Raw genomic sequence first — 22815 nt, 5'->3', positions numbered from 1 at the left:
TTTCTGTCAATGGAGCACCTGAGCCATCTTCTGAGGACAGCTGAAGCCAGTTAGTCACTTGGACCACGCTTTCCCAAATGACTGAGAAAAGCGGGAGTCAGTACATGTGGGAAAGGCGGGGCCCGTGGCGGCCGCCCTCCTCTGGACTGGGGGTGGGGGCAAATGGCTGCCCCTGGGGGTGACTGGGCAGGAACAGCAGCGGGGGACGTGCAGACCAGCTGGCTGATGGCTGCCCGGGGGTGGGAGGCTGACCTCACATTCCCCAAGTGATGACAGCATGCAGGCAGGTATAGGGTGACCTCACCCCGGAGCCGCCCTGTGAGTTCTCAGGGACGTCACTGCCCCTTCGCCAGCCCCAGGGCCGGGTCAGGCAGCCAGGGCACACAGCAGTTAGACAGGCATCTTCACAGGCGCTGGGGATGCAGCCCCAAGCCCTCCAGCTGGCAGACGGCCTCCTGGGCGCCCCTCCCCGACGGGCAGCCACTGAGTTCCCTGGAAGACCCAGAGCCTGGCATGGGCTACGGCCGCGCAGGGGACGGACCCAGCCTCAGACAGGCCCCAGGGACCCCATCACCGCTCCCAGGTCTCCGTGGCTGCATGGGGGGTGGGGGGGGGGCGGCTGCCTCCCCGGCACAGCCTCTGACCCTGGAAGCTCCCCCCAGCTGGGGAGCCCCAGGAGAGGGCCTACGTCGACTGCTCCCCCCAGCTGGACACTCAGAGACCACAGACCCCCTTCCCCAGTGCCCCGGACCGCGCCCACAGACGGGAGGCTGGCGAGGACAGTGTGGCCACTGACACAGAGTCAGCAGAAAGCCCAGCCCAGGTGGAGAAGGGCCCAGATTTGCCCCTAGATGGCTGGTGGGCCCCCCGGTCCAGTCTGGACCACCCGGGGAGGGTACAGGGGCCTCCAGGCAACCATCAAGGACCTTCAACATGACTCTGGCCAAACGCAAGGGCTCCCAGGGGCCGAAGATGGAGGATTTTAGTCGCAAAATTCAGTAGTACTGGGGTGTAGCCCAGCGTATAAAATAAATATCCTCAAGTCCATTCCTGTAGACGGGAGTGATGGTGTAAACCAACGGGGGAGAAGAGCCCGCCTGCTTGTGCAGGACAGTAATTTATGGAAGCACTCGTCCTTCCACCCTGTGTCCTGGGCAGGACCCTGGACCAGAAAAAGGACGCGAGGGGAAATCGGAACCAAGTATGGACTCCAGTCAGTAACGATTATAACCAACCACTCTAGCGTAAGATGTGGGGGTGAGAGGAAAAGCATCAGGTGTATGGGAAGTCTCTGCTCTGGCTTTCAAACTTTGCTATAAACCGAAGAAAACATTTGTTTTCAAAAGGTGATTCTGAAACAAATACAGGACTGTGGGAGGCTGAGGTTGGGGGCAGCTGGGTGGTCGGTACATAATAAAGTTCTGCGCTTGCCTCTGTGGCAGTGTTTCTGGTGGTACAGAGATGGGGGCAGGGAGGTGTCCAGGGCCAACTACCAGGCCCCCTTTGTTTGGAAGGCTGAGCAGAGCACTGAAGGTGTTCAATCCCTGGGTCAGGACGATCCCCTGGAGGAGGCCATGGCAACCCACTCCAGCATTCTTGCCTGGAGCATCCCGCGGACAGAGGAGCCTGGCAGGCTGCGGTCCATGGGGTCACTAAGAGTCGGACACGTCCGAGTGACTGAGCACGCACACTCCTGGCCGCCCCAGGTGGAGAGGAGTGTGGAGGGGGTGGCCCTCAGGCAGAGCAGTGGGCCTGGAGGGAGGCCCCCCAGAGACTGCAAGGACAGCCCCTGTGGAGGCCCCACCCTGGGCCCCACCTCACCCGGAAGGCCCTCCCCTGAGACCTCCCGAAGTCCCTGACCTGCCCCTGGGCCAGGGTGCGCTGGACTCTGGGGATGGGGAGACACAATGCCCCTGCGCCCTTTCCGCATCTAATGGGGAAACGTTAATAGTCCCTGGGCCTCAGCGTCCTGAAACACAAGGTGGGCTGGGACACAAGGCCTCCTGGGCTCCCCCGCCCCGGGGAGGGGCCTCTCTCAGCTCGTGGCTGACCCTCCCCCAGCCTACCCTCTGCAGACCCACAGGAAGCGCGGCTTCTTGGCCAGCCCAGGGAATTCCTTCCCGGCCCCCTCCCAGCCTCCCAGGTTTCCTGTGTGGAAACGGGTCTGGATCCTGCCTTGGTAAACACAATGTCAGGAGGGAGAGATCACCCTTTGAGCTTCCTGTTTGCTGGGAGCAGACTCCAGCCCATGGGGGCTTCCGGGCACACCCCCCCTCACCCCCAGACAAACCTTCCCCCACCCCGGGCTGCAGGACCCCCTGGGACCACACGGCCAGGGACCCACATGAATGTCGTGCACTCTGGGTGGCCCTGCGCAGCGGGAGGCCAGCCAGGAGCTGGCGCTGGGGGGGGACCGGGGGGCAGTGACACTCAGTCACGAATGTACAAATTGCACCAACCGAGGCCCCCGCCTCCTGCCCCAGACCTCAGGAGAGCACAAGGCGGGGGCAGGCCGGTGGGCAGGCCGGTGGGCACTGGGCGGAGACCTGCTGTCTGTCTAGGGCCCCAGGTACCCCAGGCCACCACCCTCAGGCCCAGTGGGAGCCGCACAGAGGCTGCTGCTGTGACTTCACCCCCATTTCCCGGGGGGACAGGGGCCAGGAGGGACAAGGCCTCACAGCTGGCCTCCCTGGGGCTGGAGCCCGGGAGACAGACGGCCCCACGGGCAGAGGAGGCCCCTGCGGTCTGGGCTCCTGGAGGCTGTCTGCAGGCACCCCACCTCTGACCCTGCCCCACCACCATCCCCGCCACTGCCCCCGCCCCAGGGCCCTGTGGGTGAGCGCGGGGTGCTCAGAGGCTCACTCTCGAAGCTCTGGACTCTTCTCCCAGCCCCTGACCCTGGGCGGGGTCGCCAGGCCCCTGGTGCAGATGAGGCCCAGGAAGGAGGCAGGATGCTCCTGGGGGCTAGGCCAGCTGGTCAGTTCCGGCCCCCCATCCCCACCCACCCTACCTCCCTCCCTAGCTCTGGCCTGTTCCTAGCCATGCACTGGGCCCAGTGAGGCCCCCGTGCGGCCCGGCTCCTCCTCCCCTTGCGGGCAGGGCGGGCGGAGCAGGCCTGGACTCGCAGGGTGAGTCAGGCGGGCACCTCGCCCGGGGGAGCCAGGTGGCGGGGTGCCAGACCGGCCTCAGAGGCCGTGAGAGACGCCGCCTGGGCGGGCTCACGCCCCTGGCCCCGAGCGGCCCAGGCGGGCCCCCTGCCCCCTCCCCGGGGGGCCGGCTCCCAGGCCTGGCTGATCCCCGCCTCCACTGGGAACGGCCCTCTTCCCAGCCCTGCCTCCCCTCCCGGGAGAGGGGACACCTGGGCAACCCCGCCCACCCTGGGTCTCGGCTTCCCCGGGTGTTGAATGAACAGGGTGCCCACAGCCGCACAGGGGCAGCTGGGTCCCAGACGGCTCCGCCTTCCCGTCCATAAAATGGGCGTCTTGTCCTCAGCTGCTCCCTCCCTGTAATGACAGGGCTGAGGGCTTTGATGGCCAGATGAAAGGCCGCCCAGGCTCCCGGGCTGGCCCCAGGATGGGGGGCTCCCCCCACCATGGGAAAGGCAGGCACCGCCTCCCGAGCCTCCCCTGGACTGTGGGAAGTGGGCTCCACCGGCCCCGAAGGTCACCTGCACCAGCCTCGGCCGGTTCCACAGAGGACCCTGCCCAGGACAGGTGCTGGGGTGGGGGCCAGAGCGGGTCTTGGTGGGAAGCAGGCTCTGGGCCCCTCAGTGACTGAGGGCGGGGAAAGGGTAGGAGGGATTTGTGCAGAAGGAAGGGGCCTACCCAGCAAGGCCCCCACCTCACCCTGAGTCCCACCACACGTGTCTTGACCCCCCACGACCTCCAAATTCAGTGATGGAGAAGCAGCTTGGGAGGCGCCTGCCTGGGTCCCTGCTGGGAACCAGACCTGACCCCAGAACAGACACCTGCGGGGCGTGGAGGGGGTGGGCGTCCAGAGTCCCGCAACCTCCCGGCTGATGCGTGACCCCGATCCCAGGGGTCGCGGGGCCATCGACAGCAGAGAGCGAGGAGGCAGCCTGGGGCAGGGGCTTGGTACGGGGTGGACCAAGGGGGTCCACCTGCGTGGACCGGGGGTCACAGGAAGGACCAGGCCCGCTTAAGGACGGGGAGGGGCCTGCAGACTGGAGAGCTTGGGCCCTGCTGGACCCTCCTCGGGGACAGGCCGCGATCACGGGGCTCACGCGTCTGTTCAGCTTGTGCCCCGAGGCCCACTGGGGCCCAGCCCTGCGCCCGACAGGGGAGCAGCAGTGAGTCACCCCACCACGCCCCCGGGGGGCCCCCACGACGCTGGGAGACAGGCGGAGAGCGCAGAGGATGCCCCGGGCAGGGGCTGCACCCCAGGACAGCGAGGCCACCAGGCAGTGGGCCCCACACTCGCCGGCTGGGGGGTGGGGAGTCCCAGGCACTGGCGGGCTGGGCGGGGCTGCCAGGTGCCCGAGTGGGTGCGTGGGGTGGGGGCCCCCAGGGCTGCGGGGCGGGGCGGCCTGAGCACAGCAGAGAGGCACGGAGGGAACGGTGACGGTGCTGGGTCAGGGGCCCCTGCCGGCTCAGGGGGTCCTGGACCCTGACCCCGCAGTGGCCGGGCGTCTGTATTCTGGAAAGGCAGGCGAGGTACGGAGACGGGGGGCAAAGGAAGGAGCTTGGGTGTCCCTGAGGGGCTCCTCCTCACCACTGCCAGGGTTCCCAGCTAACACAGCCTCTGGCAACAGGGCCAGGGACCCCCCAGAAAGTGCTGGTTCCTGTCGGCCCAGGCCCCACCCCCGGCTCCCTGCCCAGGCCCAGCCCCCAGAGAAAGGGGTGGGAGCAGGGACAGAACGCAGGTGGGGGCTGGAGCCCCGGGCTTGCAGCAGGACCTCCTCCCCGTCAGCGCCCTCTCGCCGATGGCTGGCCCCCGCTGTGGGGTTTGTGGGTGGGGGCCCCCCGCAGCCTCCTCGCCCCAGGACCCTCAGAGGACGGCACGCCAGGTGGACTCAGGAGCCTCATGAACAAGGGACGCATCTTTTATTCACAAATAAAAGCTGCAGCAAGCTGTTATCTACACATTTGTACAAAGGTTCGGACGACCCTAGAAAATCCACAACGGTCGGAAAAAAAGAACCCGTCGTGATGGGAACGTCCTGCTCCTGTTAGCAGGCTCATCCGGGTCTGCATTTGGCCTCCCAGGGGACCCCCACCCCAGAAAGAGCCCAGCTGCAGTGACACCTTCCATAAAAACCATAAAAACATAGAGATCATTTGTCTTCAAGTTCCCATTGCAAATACCGCATCTGTAGGCAAAATGATACAAAAATACGAACCTAACAGCACCTTTACAAAAGCTTCATCCCCCAATGTGTGTGTGTGTGTGGGTCTGTTTTGTTTTGTTTTTTTGCTTGTGGTTTTGGTAAAAATTCCTGCCGTGGAAGAAGGCGACAGGTGCCTTCCGTTCAGCCCTTGGGCACTGCCCTCCTGGCAAACTCAGGACAGAGCAGGTCTCGCCCAGGGAGGGAGAGTCAGCACCGCCGCCCCCCCCCCACCCAGAAGACCCACCCCACCCCAGGCTCCATCTGAGATCAGCAGAGAGAACACACGGGGGGTCTGCAGACCCCTAAGGCCGGCTCTGTCGAGAGGAAAACGGCTCTGAAGGACAAGTAACCCTGAAGCTAAAGCGGAGCCTGGCGAGCCCAGGGCCGCTCTGCCGCACGGAACCGCCCAGCCGTACCCCAGGCGCGATCCGATCCGACAGCTGGGCCAGCGGCCCCCGGACGGCCACAGGCACCGCCCGGGGGCACGCTGTGTGCTGGTGTCTGAGTCCTTAGCACCAAACGCAGAAAGGAGAGAAACCCAGTCCCAGGTAAAGGCACTTGCGTCACAGTCCTCCGTGTCCTGCACACTCACTCCTCCGCCCGCGGGCTCGGCCGGCCCCTCCCGTCCCTCACGCTCCATCGCCTCCAAGACGCCCTGCCCCCGCCCCCGCCGTCCCACAAGGGACCCCGCACATCCTCGTCCCTCCGACCCCCAGCACATCCTCGCTCCATCCCACGTCCCATCCTCGAGCCCCTGACGCCCTGTCCCCTCCCCGGGGGGGGCCGTGGCCCAGCCTCAGACGTCCACCTCCTGGGGCCCCGGGGCGGCGGCAGGGGTGGCGGCGCTGATGTCAAAGCAGGTGACCATCATGACGTGGGCCTTGCACAGGTTCACGCACTGCTCCAGGGCGGCCGTGGCACGCTCCAAGGCCACGAGGTACTCGGCTGACTCAGGCTCCAGCCCCGGGTCCACCTCGACTGCAGAGAGGGGCAGCAGAGAGCCGGTCAGGCCCGGGGTCCCCGCAGGGCCGAGGAGATGCCTCTCCCCCTTCCAGCCTCCAGGTCCCCCCACCGCCCCTGGGCCCGGGGTCACATGGCCGCACTGGGGTGCGGGCGGGGCTGGGGGCACTCACACTGCTCCAGCCAGCGGCCCGGCTCCAGCATCAGCCGGCCCTGGGTCTCGGCCAGCTCCCCGCGTAGCAGCTCCCGCTTCGCCTGCACCTCCTGCAGCCGCTGAAGCCTGCGCTCAGGCAGCCGCAGCCTGGCACCGACGCACACCGGGCCCTGGGCACAGCCGAGGGAGGGGCGCGTGGGGGGCGGTGCTTAGGCACGGGCGACGGCCTGCTCCCCGGGGCTCCGGCACCCCAGCCTTGACCCGGGCCCCCGCTCCACCCTCCAGGCCTGGACAGGTGCACGGTGGGGCCTCCAAGGCAGGCAGGGGTCAGGCCCTGCCCCTCCCTCACCGCCCCCCTCCCCACCCCTGTGGGGCTCAGACCACAGGCCCCCGAGGCCGCCTGTGGCCGCCTGGGACCCAGGCCCAGGATGAGCGCCATTGCCATGGGAATGCCCCCACCCAGCCCAATTCCAGGGCACAAGAGAGGTGGCCATGGGACCCTTCCCCTGGCAGGGGCTCAGGCCCAGCAGGGCCGCTCCTACCTTCTCTGAGCTCTGGGAGGGCTGTGGACGAGAGGGGAAGGTGAAGTCAGCGGGCTGCCGGTCGCACCAAGAAGCCCTCCCGCCCTCCCAGCACCCCACCGCCACCCCCACCTCCGCCGGGCCCTCCCTGGGGGGCAGACGGCGACGCTGCAGGCGCTCCACATCGTCAATCTCGTACACCTTGATCTCGAAGGGCTCCTTCAGCGCGCCGGCCAGGGGCGGGGGCAGGTCCACCCACTGCCCAGGGAGGCTGGGCTTGCGGCCCAGGGCGGCGGCATCGGGCAGGGGGGCTGGGATCAGCCGTCGCCGCTGCAGACCTGGAACAGACAGCCAGGCGCTGGACGCACAGAGGCCAGCCCCCAGCCCCCAGCCTGGCTGCGGCTCTGACGGGCAGAGCCCACAGGGGCCCAATCCTGAAATGCTCAGCCTAGCGCTGGCCGGAAACCCTGACCAGCCCTGCCCCGTGGAACAGACGGACTCCAGCCGCACCCCCGCCCAGCACCTCCCGCCTGGACAGCCACAGCAGCCTCCCGGCACGGCAGAGCCTCAAGGCCACAACCCTTGACCTCTGACGGTCACCCTTGAACACCCTAATGGGCTGCACGGCCTCCTAACTCACAGGCCTCTCTACTCCCACTGCCCCCGGACAGACCCCGAAGCCAGGCCCACACTGGCACCCCCACGTCTCCCGAGGCACCCCTCTTTACCACCCCTGCCAGCCTCCGGCTTTCCCACGCCCATTCATCAGAGCGTGCGTGCCTCCCTCACAAGGCCCCCGAAAGCATCCACCGGTGCCCAAATCCCCCAGCCACACTCAGCCTGCGAAACAGCCCACCCTAGCCGGGTCCGCAGAGACAGGGGTCCAGAGAACGGACACAGGGAGCTTCCAGGCTGACAGCTGGGCGCGAGCCGCGGGAGCAGCAGGCTTGGTAGCCCCCCATCCTCTCCCAGCCCCTCATGCCTCGGCAGGATGACCTGGGGGGGCCCACGGGGGGGGGCCCACCCTCGCCATCCCACGCCAACAGGATGAGGACCAGCCTAGGGGCAGTGCAGAGGGGCAGAGAAGGGCACACGTGGGGTGCATTTACAAACCGCAGAGAGCAGGACACACCTATCCCCTCGACCTGCGTCTGGACCCGTCAAGGGTGCGGTGACCCCAGGCCAAAAGGGCAGATAAAACCCAGGAGGGTCTGGGAACGCAGGGAGTGGACTCCCAGACCCTCATCGCCCTTCCCTCCCCGACGGCGTCACTGTTAATGGAGCAGTACAGCCTGTCTCCTCTCCTGCCCTATAGGAAGAAGGTATTTGCCGTACCCTTCCCCACCCAGTACACCTGCCTCATCCAATCAGCAAACGGCCCGCAGGACCCCCATCCCGCTCGCTGGAGCCTGGGTGTAAAAGCGGACTAAGGACCCCTGTTCGACGTCGGTTCTCCCTTGAGCTGGCCTGCTGTCTTAACAGCATCTCCCACTCTAATAAACTTCATTCTTCTTTCGTTTTGTCTCATGTCTGGAAATTCTTGCCCAACCCGCGCCCGGCCCACAACAAGCGGCTGCCTGCACCTAGGATCCACCGGGGGGTGGCCGGCGGTCCAGGGTGGCCCGCGGCCGTGACACACACCTACCTGTGGCCCGCTTCTTGGGGGACTTGAGGCTGCGGGAGCGGGCGCCCGGGGAGGCGGCCCCACTGTCGCTCATGGAGTCGGGGGCCGAGGAGGTGCTGCCCGTGGCCTCGCTGTCCCGCAGCACGCTCTCGTAGCCGCTGCTGCCCCCGCTGTGGTAGAAGAGCGCCGTGCGGCCCATGGCGGGCGGCAGCTCCCCGCTCAGCACGCTGCTGTTGTCGCTGCCGTGGCCGCTGCTGCAGCGCTGCGGCCGCCGGGGCGCCGTCACCTTGCTGTACGGGGAGGGCAGCGCCGGCCGCTCCTCCGACACGTTCACGCCGCTGTCGTTGCCGCTGTCCGAGTCGGCCGAGCCCCAGGAGGCGCCGCCCCGGCTGCGGGCGCCCCCGGCCACCAGCTCGTGGACACGGCTGTGGGTGGCCCGCAGCGCCTGTTTGGTGCCCATGATGGTGCCCCGGCTGGCCTTGGCCCCGACGCCCGGCGCTGCCCGTGGGGCTGCCCTGGGGCCCGTCACGGGGCCGCAAGGGGCCCTCCCCGCCGCGGGGGCCAGCGGCTTTGCCGAAGAGCCCAGGGCCCGGGGCCCGCCGGCCACTGTGCTGCGGCCCTTGCTCCCGCTGCTGGGGGGCTTGAGGGCCCCCACACCCTTGGCGGGGCTGCTCCTACAGGCCGGCGCGGGCCCGGGTATGGGGCTGGTGGGTGGCACTCCCAGCCGGGGCACAGCGCGGGCCGGCCGGCCGGGGGCTTCCCTGGCCTTGCTGCTGCCATGCGCCAGGCTCTCGCAGCGCTCCAGAGACCCGTGGGTGGCGGGTCGGCATGCTGCCTCTGCCTTGCCAGTCCGTGCCTTCAGGCTGGACGTGGCCCTGGGGATGGAGTGGTCAGCCCGGCCGCCAGGCCTGGCCTCCCCGTCCCCTCGGAGGAAGGCAGCAGCCCCGGGCCAAGCTGGGCTCCCGGCCTGGGGAGAGGACAGCCCTGGGCCAGTCTTGTGCTCCAGGCTGGACTTGCGCACGGGGGGTGCTGGAGGGGCCACACCTCCAGACCTCGCACAGAAGCCCCCCTTGGGAGCCGCACCCTTCTTGCTGGCGGGGGTGGCCTTGGGGCTGCCCAGGCAGGCCGCTGCCTCCACCGGGGCATCCCCAAAGGGGGTGGAGGGCGTGCTCACCCCCAGTGTGGTGGCCCCCCTCCGCAGGGGTGGGATCGGAGCCACGACTTCCGGCCTGTGGGCCACCTGGCCCACCTCACAGCCATCCACCACCCTGCGGGCACAAGCCAGCGTTGGGGCTGGGCTGGGGGCCCTGCCGGCTGAAGCCAGGGGCGGCGGGCCACAGTCATCGGCCCGGAGCAGCCAAGGATCCTCAAAGAGGCCTCCAGGGCCAGGCAGGCCCGCAGCCAGGCGGGGGCAGCCCACGCAACCGGCCACGGAGGTAGTCCTCGGTGTGCGGGGTAGGCTGGAGTGGAGGGTCTGTGCAGGGGCTGGCCCCCGGGGAGACACAGCAGACGGCTCCCGACAAGGTTGACCGGGGGCTGCCATGTCCTCCTCTGTGGGACGAGGACCGCGGGCGGGCCCGGGACTGTCCAGTCTGCGGCGCTCTGAGCGCTGAAGGCCGCTGTCCTCCGGGGAGCCGCCGTCCGGGATGGAGGAGCCCAGTGAGGGGGGCCCTGCCAGCACCTCGGAGCCGACGGGGTCTGGGGGGCCCGCTGGCGTGGGGCCAAGGCTGTCGGCCGTACACACGCTGACCTCACTGAGCCAGGAGCTGTCGGACGAGCTCTGGCTGCCGCCCGCCCAGGCCACCTCGTCCAGGGCCCCGCTGGGGGGCGGTGAAGTGTACGCGTCGAACTCGTCATTGATGCTGCTTATGATGCTCACCGGCCTCGAACCCGAGGCCAGGGCCTGCAGGGAGCAGTCGCTGCCGAAGCTGGCCAGGCTGGAGGGGCGCCCGGGGCCGGCAAGCCCCCCCAGGGACAGCTCTTCCACCAGCGTGAACACCAGCTCATCCTCCCCATTCAGCTCCACAGGCTGCTGCAGGGTGACCGTGGTGGTCAGCAGGCCCCGCTCCAGCCGGTGGCCACGTGCGGGCAGGCAGGGGCCCTCGGCCTGCCCGCTCCTGCCCACGGGGGGTGTCCGTACTGCACCCGCACGATCGCCCCCACCAGGCTCCTCGGAGGCCCCGCCAGCTTCTGGCCGCCAAGGCGGGGGCGGGGCCGGGCTGGGCAGTGGCCTCCCGCCTCCGCTCGCCTTGGCCTTATCTAGCGTGGGCAGTTCAGGCCTGGTGCTGCCCTCCTCTCTCTGGTCAGCGCCGGCCTTGGGGGGCTCCAGGGCACCCTGTTGGGCATCTGGGCTGGGGCTGCCGCGAGGCGTGCTGGAGGCCAGCGGAGCACCCACAGGCGTCCTGGGGGCCGCGGTCTCGGGCGGCAAGGGTTTCCTGCCCATGCGGGCAGGGCCAGCCTGGGCCCCAGGGGGGCCCTCAGTGCCGGGAATGCAGCCCAGCCGCTCCTGCAGCTCCGCGAAGGTGCTGCAGCGGAAGTGGTCGGCCTCCCGCGGGCCTGGGGTGGGGCGCGGGCGGCTCAGGGCAGGGATGATGGGCACAAAGTCGGGCGGGCCCTCACTGTCCGTGAGCTCGCGGTCCGACAGTGCCGTCCCACCAGGCCCCACGTAGATGACCGTGTCACAGGACTGCTCACTGCTGGAGGAGTAGTCGGGGTCGCCGGGCGAGCTGGCGGCCAGGCGGTCGGGGTCTGGGGCCAAGGCGCGTGGGTGGAAGGGGCGCAGGTGCGGGGGGCGGCGGGCATGGCCTTCCTCGCATGAGCTGTCCCCACCGGAGGAGCTGGACGCGTACTGGGGACAGAGCAGGGCCCCCCTGAGCGGCGTCCCGCCTGCCCGTCTCCCCCAGCACCGCCAGCCACACACGCCACACTCGAGGGACGGAAGTGATGGCACGGCCACCAGCAAGGTCTCAGGTCCCCAACACAAACGGACCTTCTCAGCAACATCCCAAAAAGCAGCAAGCCGAGTCGCAGGGAGGTGAGGATATGCCCTCAGCACACAGAGCGTTAAGTGCAAACCCAGGGTTCAGACCCAGGGTCCAGGCCCCAGGGCACCCCGACTGCATCCTCCAGACCCAGTGAGGGCCCCAGGGTGTGCCCTGCAGGACCAGGCCTGGGAGGGTACAAGCCACAGCTCTGGCCACATGCCTCCCCGGGGCTGGGTGAACAGAGACCAGGCCGCCACAGTCCCCAACGTGAGCTGCTCTGGTTCTCCTGGGGGTGACCGTGGGCGTGGACCCCGCCTCCTCCGGGGCACCAGCACCACCACGCAGGCAGGGGCCCAGGAGGCGGAACCTACCTTGACCTTCTTCCTGCGTAGGCGGTGGACGCGGGCAGCCAGCTGCACGGTGCTGAGCGTCTCGGCATGGTGGGCCGGCGCGTCGGACACGTGGGCGATCATGGTGGTGCGGCAGTTGGCAGTGGCCAGCGTCTCCCGCAGCAGTGCGGTGAGCCTGTGCTCCCTGGGGGTCGGGGGGCGAGGCTCAGAGGCTGAGGGCCTGGGAAGGGTGCTGGGGGACTGCTGGGTGTGGGGGCTGCTATAGGGCTGGAGGGAGGGAGGAGGGCCTCTAGCTGGACCAGGGCCGTGCCTGGGGCCCCCCGGGTCGGCTCTGACACCCACCTCTGTGCCCCCGGCCCCCGGGCAGCAGGACCCCCTGCAGCCCTCGGGTAGCAAAGCCAGTCACACAATGAGGAAGAAAGGACAGAGGGATCAAGGGCCACGGACACAGTGGACACGGCTGAGGTGGGCTGGGCCGGATCCCCAGGCCCACCCAGGAGCCCGCACTTACCTGTAGGGCACGTGCTTGGCTCCGCTGACCAGCGCCAAGATGACGCTGCCCAAGGCCGACAAGGACAGGGACGGGGGGCCCCCGGGGGCCTCTTCACAGCTGCCCAGGTCAATGAGGTGCAGGCGGCTGCGGCCTCCAGACACTGAAACCACAGGGCGGGAGGTGAAGGCCCAGCCCCAGGGCCCCCAGATCCAGGACGCCCAGGACTGTCCGGGGCGGAGGGGGCCCGATCCCACGACGCGGGCGCGCGGCCACCTACTTCCGCCTCTGCCGCACTTCTCCACGCGGTACTGGTACACGTGCAGCGTGAAGAGCACGTGGGAGCCTCCCCGGGCCTCCTCGCGGGCGGCCAGTGCCGCGTCCAGGTAGAAGGCCGCCTTCTCAGCCGTGGGCGCCCGCAGCTCACTCTGGTTCTGGAGCTGAGGACCGATGAACGGACGGACAGGGGGGTCGGCACCCGAGTGACTTGGAGCCTAGCCGTCCCCACGGCACCCCACCAACCAGCCCGCGGCCCCGCCCCACTCAGCCCGCGGCCCCGCCCCCAGCCCGCGGCCCCGCCTCCGCACCAGCCCGCAGCCCCGCCCCCCAGCCCGTGGCCCCGCCCCCCGGCACGGTCAGCATACCTGCGCACCGCACGCCGGGTCCTCCCGCAGGTACACGCCCGGGGACTGGGTGTCCTGAAGGCTGCCGGAGGCCACGTCGGCCAGCAGGTCCCGCAGGCTCTGGCCCCGGCCACACACCTCCACGGCCGAGACGCGGACGGAGAAACGGGCGCCCGTCCTCTCTCTGCGCTCGTCCATGAGCCTGAAGAGCCAAGAGATGGCGCAGGGCACGACGCCCAGGCTCTGCGGCGAGCTGTCCCTCCCGATCATGGTGTAGGACTTGCCTGGGGGCCAGCGGGACGGGCCCTCAGAGCCAGCCGGGCCGGTGGCCCCGGCCCAGCCCAGCAGCTCGCTCTCACCCGCTCCCCGGCCGCCTGACGTCCAGGCCTGTTCTCTCGGCTTCCTCTCCCACTGCCCTTAGGGGACAGGCCCAGCACCGGCCCCCCAAGAAATGGCCTCCAGAGACTGCAGAGTGGGCGGTAAGGGGCACTTACCGAGGCTTGAGTGGCCGAAGGAGAAAATGCAGCCATCAGCCCCGCTGACCACCGACTGGAGCACGTCGGCCACAGTCCCCGAGCAGACCTCGGCCTGCGGGAGGGGCACAGAGTCAGGCCGCCACCCCGCCTCCTGCCTCTTCCGTCTCATCATACGTGGACAGTGAGTCCACGAGGTGGCTGGGAGGACACCAGGACCAAGGACACAGAGATCGCCATGGGGACACACAGCACACACACGGACGGGGCACAGACACACACACTCGCAACAGGAGCCGACAGACACAGCGGAAGGCACACAGGGCACACACACGCACACGGCACACTGCCATTGTGGCCAGAGCGGGCTCACCCCACACACACGTGCTCACAGAGGGCACACACCACACCACACACGTGCTCACAGACGGCACACACCACACCACACACGCGTTCACAGCAGACACACACCACACCACACACGCGTTCACAGACGGCACACACACCACATACGTGCTCACAGAGGACGCACACCACACCACACACGCGTTCACAGAGGGCACACACCACACCACATACGTGCTCACAGACGGCACACACCACACCACACAGGCGTTCACAGCAGACACACACCACACCACACACGCGTTCACAGACGGCACACACACCACATACGTGCTCACAGAGGACGCACACCACACCACACACGCGTTCACAGAGGGCACACACCACACCACACACGCGTTCACAGACGGCATACACCACACCACACACGTGCTCACAGAGGGCACACAAACACCACACATGCGTTCACAGAGGGCACACACCACACCACATACGTGCTCACAGAGGACGCACACCACACCACACACACGTTCACAGAGGGCACACACCACACCACACACGCGTTCACAGAGGGCACACACCACACCACACACGTGCTCACAGAGGACACACACCACACCACACATGCGTTCACAGAGGGCACACACCACACCACATACGTGCTCACAGAGGACGCACACCACACCACACACACGTTCACAGAGGGCACACACCACACCACACACGTGCTCACAGAGGGCACACACCACACCACACACGTGCTCACAGACGGCACACACCACACCACACACGCGTTCACAGCAGACACACACCACACCACACACGTGCTCACAGACGGCACACACCACACCACACATGCGTTCACAGCAGACACACACCACACCACACACGCGTTCACAGACGGCACACACACCACATACGTGCTCACAGAGGACGCACACCACACCACACACGCGTTCACAGAGGGCACACACCACACCACACACGTGCTCACAGAGGGCACACACCACACCACACACGTGCTCACAGATGGCACACACCACACCACACACGCGTTCACAGCAGACACACACCACACCACACACGTGCTCACAGACGGCACACACCACACCACACATGCGTTCACAGCAGACACACACCACACCACACACGCGTTCACAGACGGCACACACACCACATACGTGCTCACAGAGGACGCACACCACACCACACACGCGTTCACAGAGGGCACACACCACACCACACACGTGCTCACAGAGGGCACACACCACACCACACACGTGCTCACAGAGGGCACACACCACACCACACACGTGTTCACAGACGGCACACACCACACCACACACATGTTCACAGACGGCACGCACCACAGCACACACGCGTTCACAGAGGGCACACGCCACACCACACACGCGTTCACAGACGGCACGCACACCACACACGCGTTCACAGACGGCACACACCACACCACACACGCGTTCACAGAGGGCACACACCACACCACACACGTGTTCACAGCAGGCACACACCATACCACACACGTGCTCACAGCAGGCACAGACCATTCCACACACATGCTCACAGCAGACACACCACACCACACACGTGTTCACAGTGGGCACACACCACACCACACACGTGCTCACAGAGGGCACACACCACACCACACACGTGTTCACAGACGGCACGCACCACAGCACACACGTGTTCACAGACGGCACACGCCACACCACACACGCGTTCACAGAGGGCACACGCCACACCACACACGCGTTCACAGACGGCACGCACACCACACACGCGTTCACAGACGGCACACACCACACCACACACGTGCTCACAGAGGGCACACACCACACCACACACGTGCTCACAGAGGGCACACAAACACCACACATGTGCTCACAGACGGCACACACCACACCACACACGTGCTCACAGGGGGCACACAAACACCACACACATGCTCACAGAGGACACACACCACACCACACACGCGTTCACAGAGGGCACACACCACACCACACCACACACGCATTCACAGAGGGCACACACCACACCACACACGCGTTCACAGAGGGCACACACCACACCACACCACACACGCATTCACAGAGGGCACACACCACACCACACACGTGCTCACAGAGGACATACACCACACCACACATGCGTTCACAGAGGGCACACAAACACCACATATGTGCTCACAGAGGACGCACACCACACCATACACACGTTCACAGAGGGCACACACCACACCACACACGTGTTCACAGAGGGCACACACCACACACGCATTCATAGAGGGCACACACCACACCACACATGTGTTCACAGAGGGCACACACCACACCACACATGTGTGATCACAGCGGGCACACACCACACCACACACGTGCGCACAGCAGACACACACCACACCACACACGTGCTCACAGAGGGCACACACCACACCACACACGTGTGATCACAACGGGCACACACCACACCACACACGCGTTCACAGAGGGCACACACCACACCACACACGTGTTCACAGCGGGCACACACCATACCACACACGTGCTCACAGCAGGCACAGAGCATTCCACACACATGCTCACAGCAGACACACCACACCACACACGTGTTCACAGTGGGCACACACCACACCACACACGTGCTCACAGAGGGCACACACCACACCACACACGTGTTCACAGACGGCACACACCACACCACACACATGTTCACAGACGGCACACACCACAGCACACACGTGTTCACAGACGGCACACGCCACACCACACACGCGTTCACAGAGGGCACACGCCACACCACACACGCGTTCACAGATGGCACGCACACCACACACGCGTTCACAGACGGCACACACCACACCACACACGTGTTCACAGAGGGCACACACCACACCACACACGTGTTCACAGCAGGCACACACCATACCACCCACGTGCTCACAGCAGGCACAGAGCATTCCACACACATGCTCACAGCAGACACACCACACCACACACGTGTTCACAGTGGGCACACACCACACCACACACGTGCTCACAGAGGGCACACACCACACCACACACGTGTTCACAGACGGCACGCACCACACCACACACATGTTCACAGAGGGCACACACCACAGCACACACGTGTTCACAGGCGGCACACACCACACCACACACGTGCTCACAGCAGACACACACCACACCACACGTGTGATGACAGTGGCACACACCACACCACACGTGTGATCACAGCAGACACACACCACACCACACGTGCTCACAGAGGGCACTCACACACCACACACGTGTTCACTGAGGGCACACACCACACCACACACGCGTTCACAGAGGGCACACGCCACACCACACACGCGTTCACAGACGGCACACACCACACCACACGTGTGATCACAGCAGACATACACCACACCACACACGCGTTCAAAGAGGGCACACACACCACACCTCACACATGTTCACAGAGGATACACACCATACCACACACATAATCACAGTGGGCACACACCACACCATACGTGTGATCACAATGGACACACACTACACCACACATGTGTTCACAGAGGGCACACACCACACCACACGTGTGATCACAATGGGCTCACACCACACTGCATTCATGATCATGACAGGCACATACCACAGCACATGCGTGATCACAGCGGGCACACACCACACCGCACATGTGATCACAGTGGGCACACACCACAGCACACGCGTGATCACCACACACACAGGACACACAGAGGAGTGTCCCGGGGAAAACAAGGTCTGCGTGGAAAGCTTCAGAGGGCGGGCTCTGGAAACAGCCTGAGAAGCAGCCCAGGAGCTGGTGGACACACACGAGGATGGGGAGGCCAGCGGCGAAGGCAAAACACAGCCAGTCTGCCCAGCCGCACCCAACCCCCTGCACCCAGGCCTCCTCTCATCGTCTCCTGCCTGCCCTACACGAGAAGGGGTGCAGGTCTGACCATCTCCCATCATCATGAGCTGCCAACCCACCCCGCCCAAGGCCGCCCCGCCACCTCACCTGCTCTGAGTCCTGGGGGAAGACTGCGTCGAAGGCAAACATCTTGGGGACTGCAGCTGTGGGGGCGCGTCGGGGGCCCGTGCTGCCCGGGGGCCCGGCAGCTGGGTCGTAGAGGGTCACCTGCTTCTTGCGAGGGTCCACCTTGAGGAAGGACGTGGACTCGGCCGAGCGCTGGGCCCCCTGCGCGGGCCAGATCCGCAGCATGACCTTCACCTGGGGAGGCGGGCGGAGCGGGCCTCTGAGCGGCTCTAATTACAGGGCAGGGGCAGCCTCGCGCGAGTCAGGACAGCGGGCCCGACCGGCATGGGGTCCCCGCCACAGGAATGCAGCATCCGCGCCCCAGCCCCAGGCGGGAGCACATCCCACATGAGGTCAGCAAGGCAGGGAGGCAGGGAGGCCTGGCGGGAGAAGCACGCCAGCACGGATCGGGGAGCCCGCAGAGGGGGGCACAGGGTGGCCAGAGGAAGCAGACCACAGCTGCCCCAGTGGGCAGAGAGAGAAGACGAGGATGGGACTCAGAGGGCACCCCCGCAACGCGGGGTTCCTCACACCCCCTCGCTGGCCCCAAGCCAGGACCGGGGGAGTAAGCCCAAAGACCCGGGCCTTCGAGAGCAGAGTCACCTGCACGGGCCCCCCAGCTCTGCCGGCTCCCCAACCTCGCCAGCCATTACAGTGACCTCCCCCCAACCCCCAGGCCCGCGCAGGCTTGAGAAGGGAGGAAACGCCCTCAGAGACGGCAACTGTCCCACCTGCGTCACACAGCCTGCGAGCAGGTCCCCTGAAATCCCAAACCCCAAATCTGAGGGTGGAGCGAGAAGGGGAGAGCAGGGGACAAGCAGTAAGGGGAACAAGACCCGGGCCCTCCCGCAGGGCCCCCATCAGAGCCTCAGGAGTGCTCCCGGGGGCGTGTCCTCCCCCGACCCCCTGCCCCCCCCCCCATCCCCAGTCTCGTCCAGCCTCAGCTCCTCCAGGGAGCCCTTCCGGCCAGCTCCCAGCCCCAGGACAGAGGCCCTCAGGGCCCTGAGTACATCCTCCCCAGCCCACGGCCCAGGGTGGGCAGCGAGAGCGTGGGGAATGAAGGAGGGACAAACTCTGAAGCGCGACAGGCCAAGGCCATCACCACTCTCAGGAGAAACAGGCTCCGGGGCTTCTGACCCCAGAGCTGCCAGAGGCCAGACTCACACCCAGGACCAGGCAGGACCAGAGGCAAGCCCGTCAGCACGAGGATCGGGAGGAAGAGGGCAGGTTGATCCAGGAGGAGACGGGGATTCTGAGGTCAGGAGTCAGGGGAGATGGTGGGGAGACCAAGGCCGGGGTGACAGGCGGGACAGGCTCTGCTGAGCTCAGGGACCAGCAGGCCGCCCGGCAGCCTCTGCCACTGTGTGTCCCCCAAACCCAAAAACAGATGAACAGCTGCCCGTGCCACCCATCGGCCTTCATGCCCAGCTTCCGGGGCTGGACCCCGAGCCCCAAGGCCCCCAAGCGAACAGAAGCCTGGGGGCAGGGGGTGGGGGTGGAGGCCCGAAACTTAAGATGCAAGAGCCCAGAGCAAGCTGCACTGCATACACCCCAAAACCTGCACAGAGAACCCAGACCCCGGGCCGAGAGGGGCCTAGAGCTGCCGGGCAAGCCGCCCCGGGTGAGCGCCCCCCGCCCCAGGAGAAGGCACTAGACCCCGGCTTCTACAGGAGGACACGGCCCTCCACTGAAACCTCCTATTTCTCCACCACAGTGTAAATCAAATTACCAGGCTCATCTCAGAGCCAGTATTTTTCACGGATTTAATTGTAAGTGACAGATACATAACGCTGGCAAAATTGGTTTACTGTGGGTAGTTCGCGTGAGGCGCCATCGATGCCCCTTCGGCATGTGGCAAATTGACATGCAAACCCGCTCCGCTAAGGAGAGGCGGTCCTGGGGGAGACGCGGGGAGAAATACTCCTCTACCGAGCTCCTCCAACCCAGGCTCCATTAGACGAGAATCGATTCTTTTATTCCCCAACGACACGAACAAAACTATTTCATTTCCAAACGCCGCTGCCAAGCAGACGAAAATGTGCACTTCCCAGTAATTTTTGGCAATTTTTTTTCAGTGTGAACTCCAGGCCACTTCAGGAGCCAAATGGGTTCTGCAGATTGGAGCGTGTTCCCGGCGGGGAAAAGCCCGCTTGGGCTGCCCCGCTGGGGTCCCCACCCCCATGCCAGCTCCACGTCTGTGAGGGCCTTTCATTACCAGGGGAAACGACAGGGTCTCCCCGCCAGACAAGCACATCTCCCCCTAAATGTTCAGCTATTGCAAAGCGCCCGCTGAGTAGCTGCCAGGTAGGGAACAAATACATTTTGCATAAAAAGGGTCTTCCACTCCTAAGAGGGGGCCCGGGCAGGCGTGGGGGGAGGGGCCGTCTTCTGTAATTCCGCATGATGATGAATTATCTTAAGTGGCACATTAATGTCAAGAATCGAGCGTAATCTAACTTCTTTTCTCTGACAATATTAAATGCCTTTCAGGAGGCATTTCTGACTATGTGATATTCGTGCAAATAACATCATCCAGGGAGGCAGGGAGAGGGGCCCTGCAGGGGAGGGGCAAGGGGAGAGGCCTAGAACAGTGGCCACGGGCTTCCTGCCTCCGGGGGTGGGGTTCTGCCAGAGAGCAGGGGGCGCCCTGCCTGAATACTAGACTGGGGGACCCGGGCCCCCCCGGAGGAGGGGGAGGCCTGTGCATTCCAAGCAACAGGGCGGCAGCAAGAAAGGCAGGTCTGTGCCTTGAGGCTCCTCAACCCTCTAGCCCCCCAGCCCCACTGAGATGGGCCCAGGGCCCAGGGTCCAGTGACAGGCCCAGGTCAGAGCCAGGCCCAGAGTGTTTAGAGCCCCTCCCCCACGGCCAGGTCCCTCTCCAGACCCAGAGCAGAAGCCCCCGGGGGTGCTACCTAGGCAGCAGAATGGACTGAACCCAGGAGTGTGCGTCCAGACGGTGTGGGCCTCCGGGCACCACAGAGGCCGGGCCCAGGGCCTGGGTGGGAGGCTCAGAGGGGGCCGAAGGGGCCCATCCTCAGGGTCAGGGCCCCGCCCTCCCCCCACGGCCTTCTACAGCTCAGGCTCCCCGCCTGTGACGGCACACGCCCCCGCACTAAGGTGCTCATGCAGCCTGACCCGGGCCTAGGGGCAGTCACGAGCAGCCCAGGCGGGGTCCAGATGGAAACCATCTCAGCAGAAGGGACAGGAGCTGAGAGCCGGCCGGCTGTGACAGGCAGGGCCCTTCACGCTGCGGGCCTGGCCCCCCCGAACCCGGGAGCATTCCCACTCGGCTGAGCACCCTGTCCCCTGTTACCATGTCAGGATGCGGCGGGGCTTTGTCCGGACTCTGGCGAGCCGAGGGGCCCCAGCCGTGCCCCAGCCCTGCCTAAGAGACGAGGTGCGGAGGGGGTTCCTGGAGTCAGACCCCAGCCCTGAGTCCCAGGAAGCCCTGGTCGCCCCACCCTGCTCTGGGAGTGGCCGGTGTTCCTGGGACCCCTCCCCAACCCATTTCCCGTATTGACCCCCACCCCCAGTCCCCCAGGCTCCCCACTGCCGTCTGGAGCATCCAGGCAGCCCAGGCCTCAGTCAGCCCATCTGGACACGGACCCCCCTGCTCCAGCCCCGGAGAAGGCAGCAGGGTCTCTCACTGCCCGCTCTCCCACCCCACACGTGCCCAGACACCCCAGCCTCGTCCCACCCCAGGGTCACCCCCAACTCGGGGTGGGGCCTACCTTTCCAACACTGCTGGGGTTGTCCTTGGCCTTGGAGGTGGCCCTGAGCAGGCAAGGGGGTGCAGGGGGCGGCCACAGCTGCAGGACCCCGCTGAAGTCCGTGGGGTAGGTGGAGGCCCGGCGCGGGGCGGGGGGCGGCGGCGGGGGGGGTTTCTTGCGCTTGGAGGCCAGGCTGAGCTTCTGGGCGGCCCTGGTGGGGGACAGGGGGACAGGGGTACAGGGAGCAGGGCACTCAGCACTGTCCTGATGCCTGCCCCTCCCTGCAAGCAGCTCTCAGCCCGCACTTCATTTCCCGCCAGCCACCCAGAGGCCCCCGGGGCTGCAGGCTGCCACGTCCAGCCCCTGGCGGCTTGGCCAGTTCAGGCCAGGCAAGCGGGCCCGGGCAGACGCAGGACCCTGGCCCCTCCCTGCACCCTGCACCGAGCGCATCCTTTTTTTTCCACCGTCCTCCCCCAGCTCAGTCGCTGGGCTCCATCACTCCCAGGCCGTGTGACCCACACGTGGTGACTGAGCGGCTCCATGCCTCAGTTTCCCCACCTCTAACGTGGGAGACGTGACCCCACCCCCCAGGGGCCCTCGTGAGCGGCCCTGGTGCGCTAATGCATTCAAGGCGACACCAGGTGACAGAGGAAGCAGACGCTGGGCCTGGGTCCAGAGGGCCCCGGCCGCCATCAGCCACCCCCGCCTCCCTGCCCCCACCTCCCAGTGAAAGGGATGGGAGGCCAGGACTCAAAGAACCCGCCCAGCCCGGCTCCCCGGCATGCTCCTGCTGCACACACCCTTCTCGTCCCAAAGCCCCGGCCCTGGTCCCCACTGTCCATCCCACAGCCCAGCCCTCAGCGCCCACTGTCCATCTCACAGCCCCAGCCCTGGTCCCCCGTCTGTCTCCAAAGCCCCAGCCCTCAGCCCCCTCTGTCCATCCCACAGCCCGGCCCTCAGCCCCTCTGTCCATCCCACAACCCCAGCCCTCAGTCCCCTCTGTCCATCCCAGAGCCCCGGCCCTGGTCCCCCCCGTCCGTCTCCAAAGCTCCTGACAGGAAGCCCCGCACCGCAGGCAGCGCGGCCCCTCAGCCTGCCTCCCACTCGGCAGAGCTGCCGGCGTTTTGCTTAACTCCTCTCATCTTTAATAGGAGTTGTCT

At 66.2% G+C, this 22815-nt stretch overlaps 1 protein-coding gene across 4 annotated transcripts in view; it reads right to left on the bottom strand.

Annotated features, from left to right (window-relative positions):
- Positions 1-5046: 5046 nt before the first annotated feature.
- Positions 5047-22815, bottom strand: part of KIF26A (kinesin family member 26A) — a 41013-nt gene continuing 23244 nt past the window's right edge. For 3 of the 4 annotated variants that reach the window (XM_043921714.1, XM_043921715.1, XM_043921716.1), the window contains 12 exons: positions 21677-21866; positions 17928-18140; positions 13548-13641; positions 13075-13337; positions 12711-12870; positions 12452-12593; positions 11962-12124; positions 8628-11454; positions 7115-7320; positions 7004-7024; positions 6481-6631; positions 5047-6325 (listed from right to left, as the gene is read on the bottom strand). In XM_043921714.1, coding sequence (XP_043777649.1) covers positions 6144-6325; positions 6481-6631; positions 7004-7024; positions 7115-7320; positions 8628-11454; positions 11962-12124; positions 12452-12593; positions 12711-12870; positions 13075-13337; positions 13548-13641; positions 17928-18140; positions 21677-21866 — 4612 coding nt within the window. In that variant the 3' untranslated portion in view covers positions 5047-6143. Of the gene's footprint in view, positions 6326-6480; positions 6632-7003; positions 7025-7114; positions 7321-8627; positions 11455-11961; positions 12125-12451; positions 12594-12710; positions 12871-13074; positions 13338-13547; positions 13642-17927; positions 18141-21258; positions 21338-21676; positions 21867-22815 lie in introns of those variants that run through there. The other variant, XM_043921717.1, reaches the window with a different exon arrangement.

This window comes from Cervus elaphus, chromosome 13 (genome assembly GCF_910594005.1).
Source record: "Cervus elaphus chromosome 13, mCerEla1.1, whole genome shotgun sequence".
Lineage (NCBI taxonomy): Eukaryota > Metazoa > Chordata > Mammalia > Artiodactyla > Cervidae > Cervus > Cervus elaphus.
Note: the sequence above shows the minus strand (reverse complement) of the source record. Positions and strands in the feature narration are given on the sequence as shown.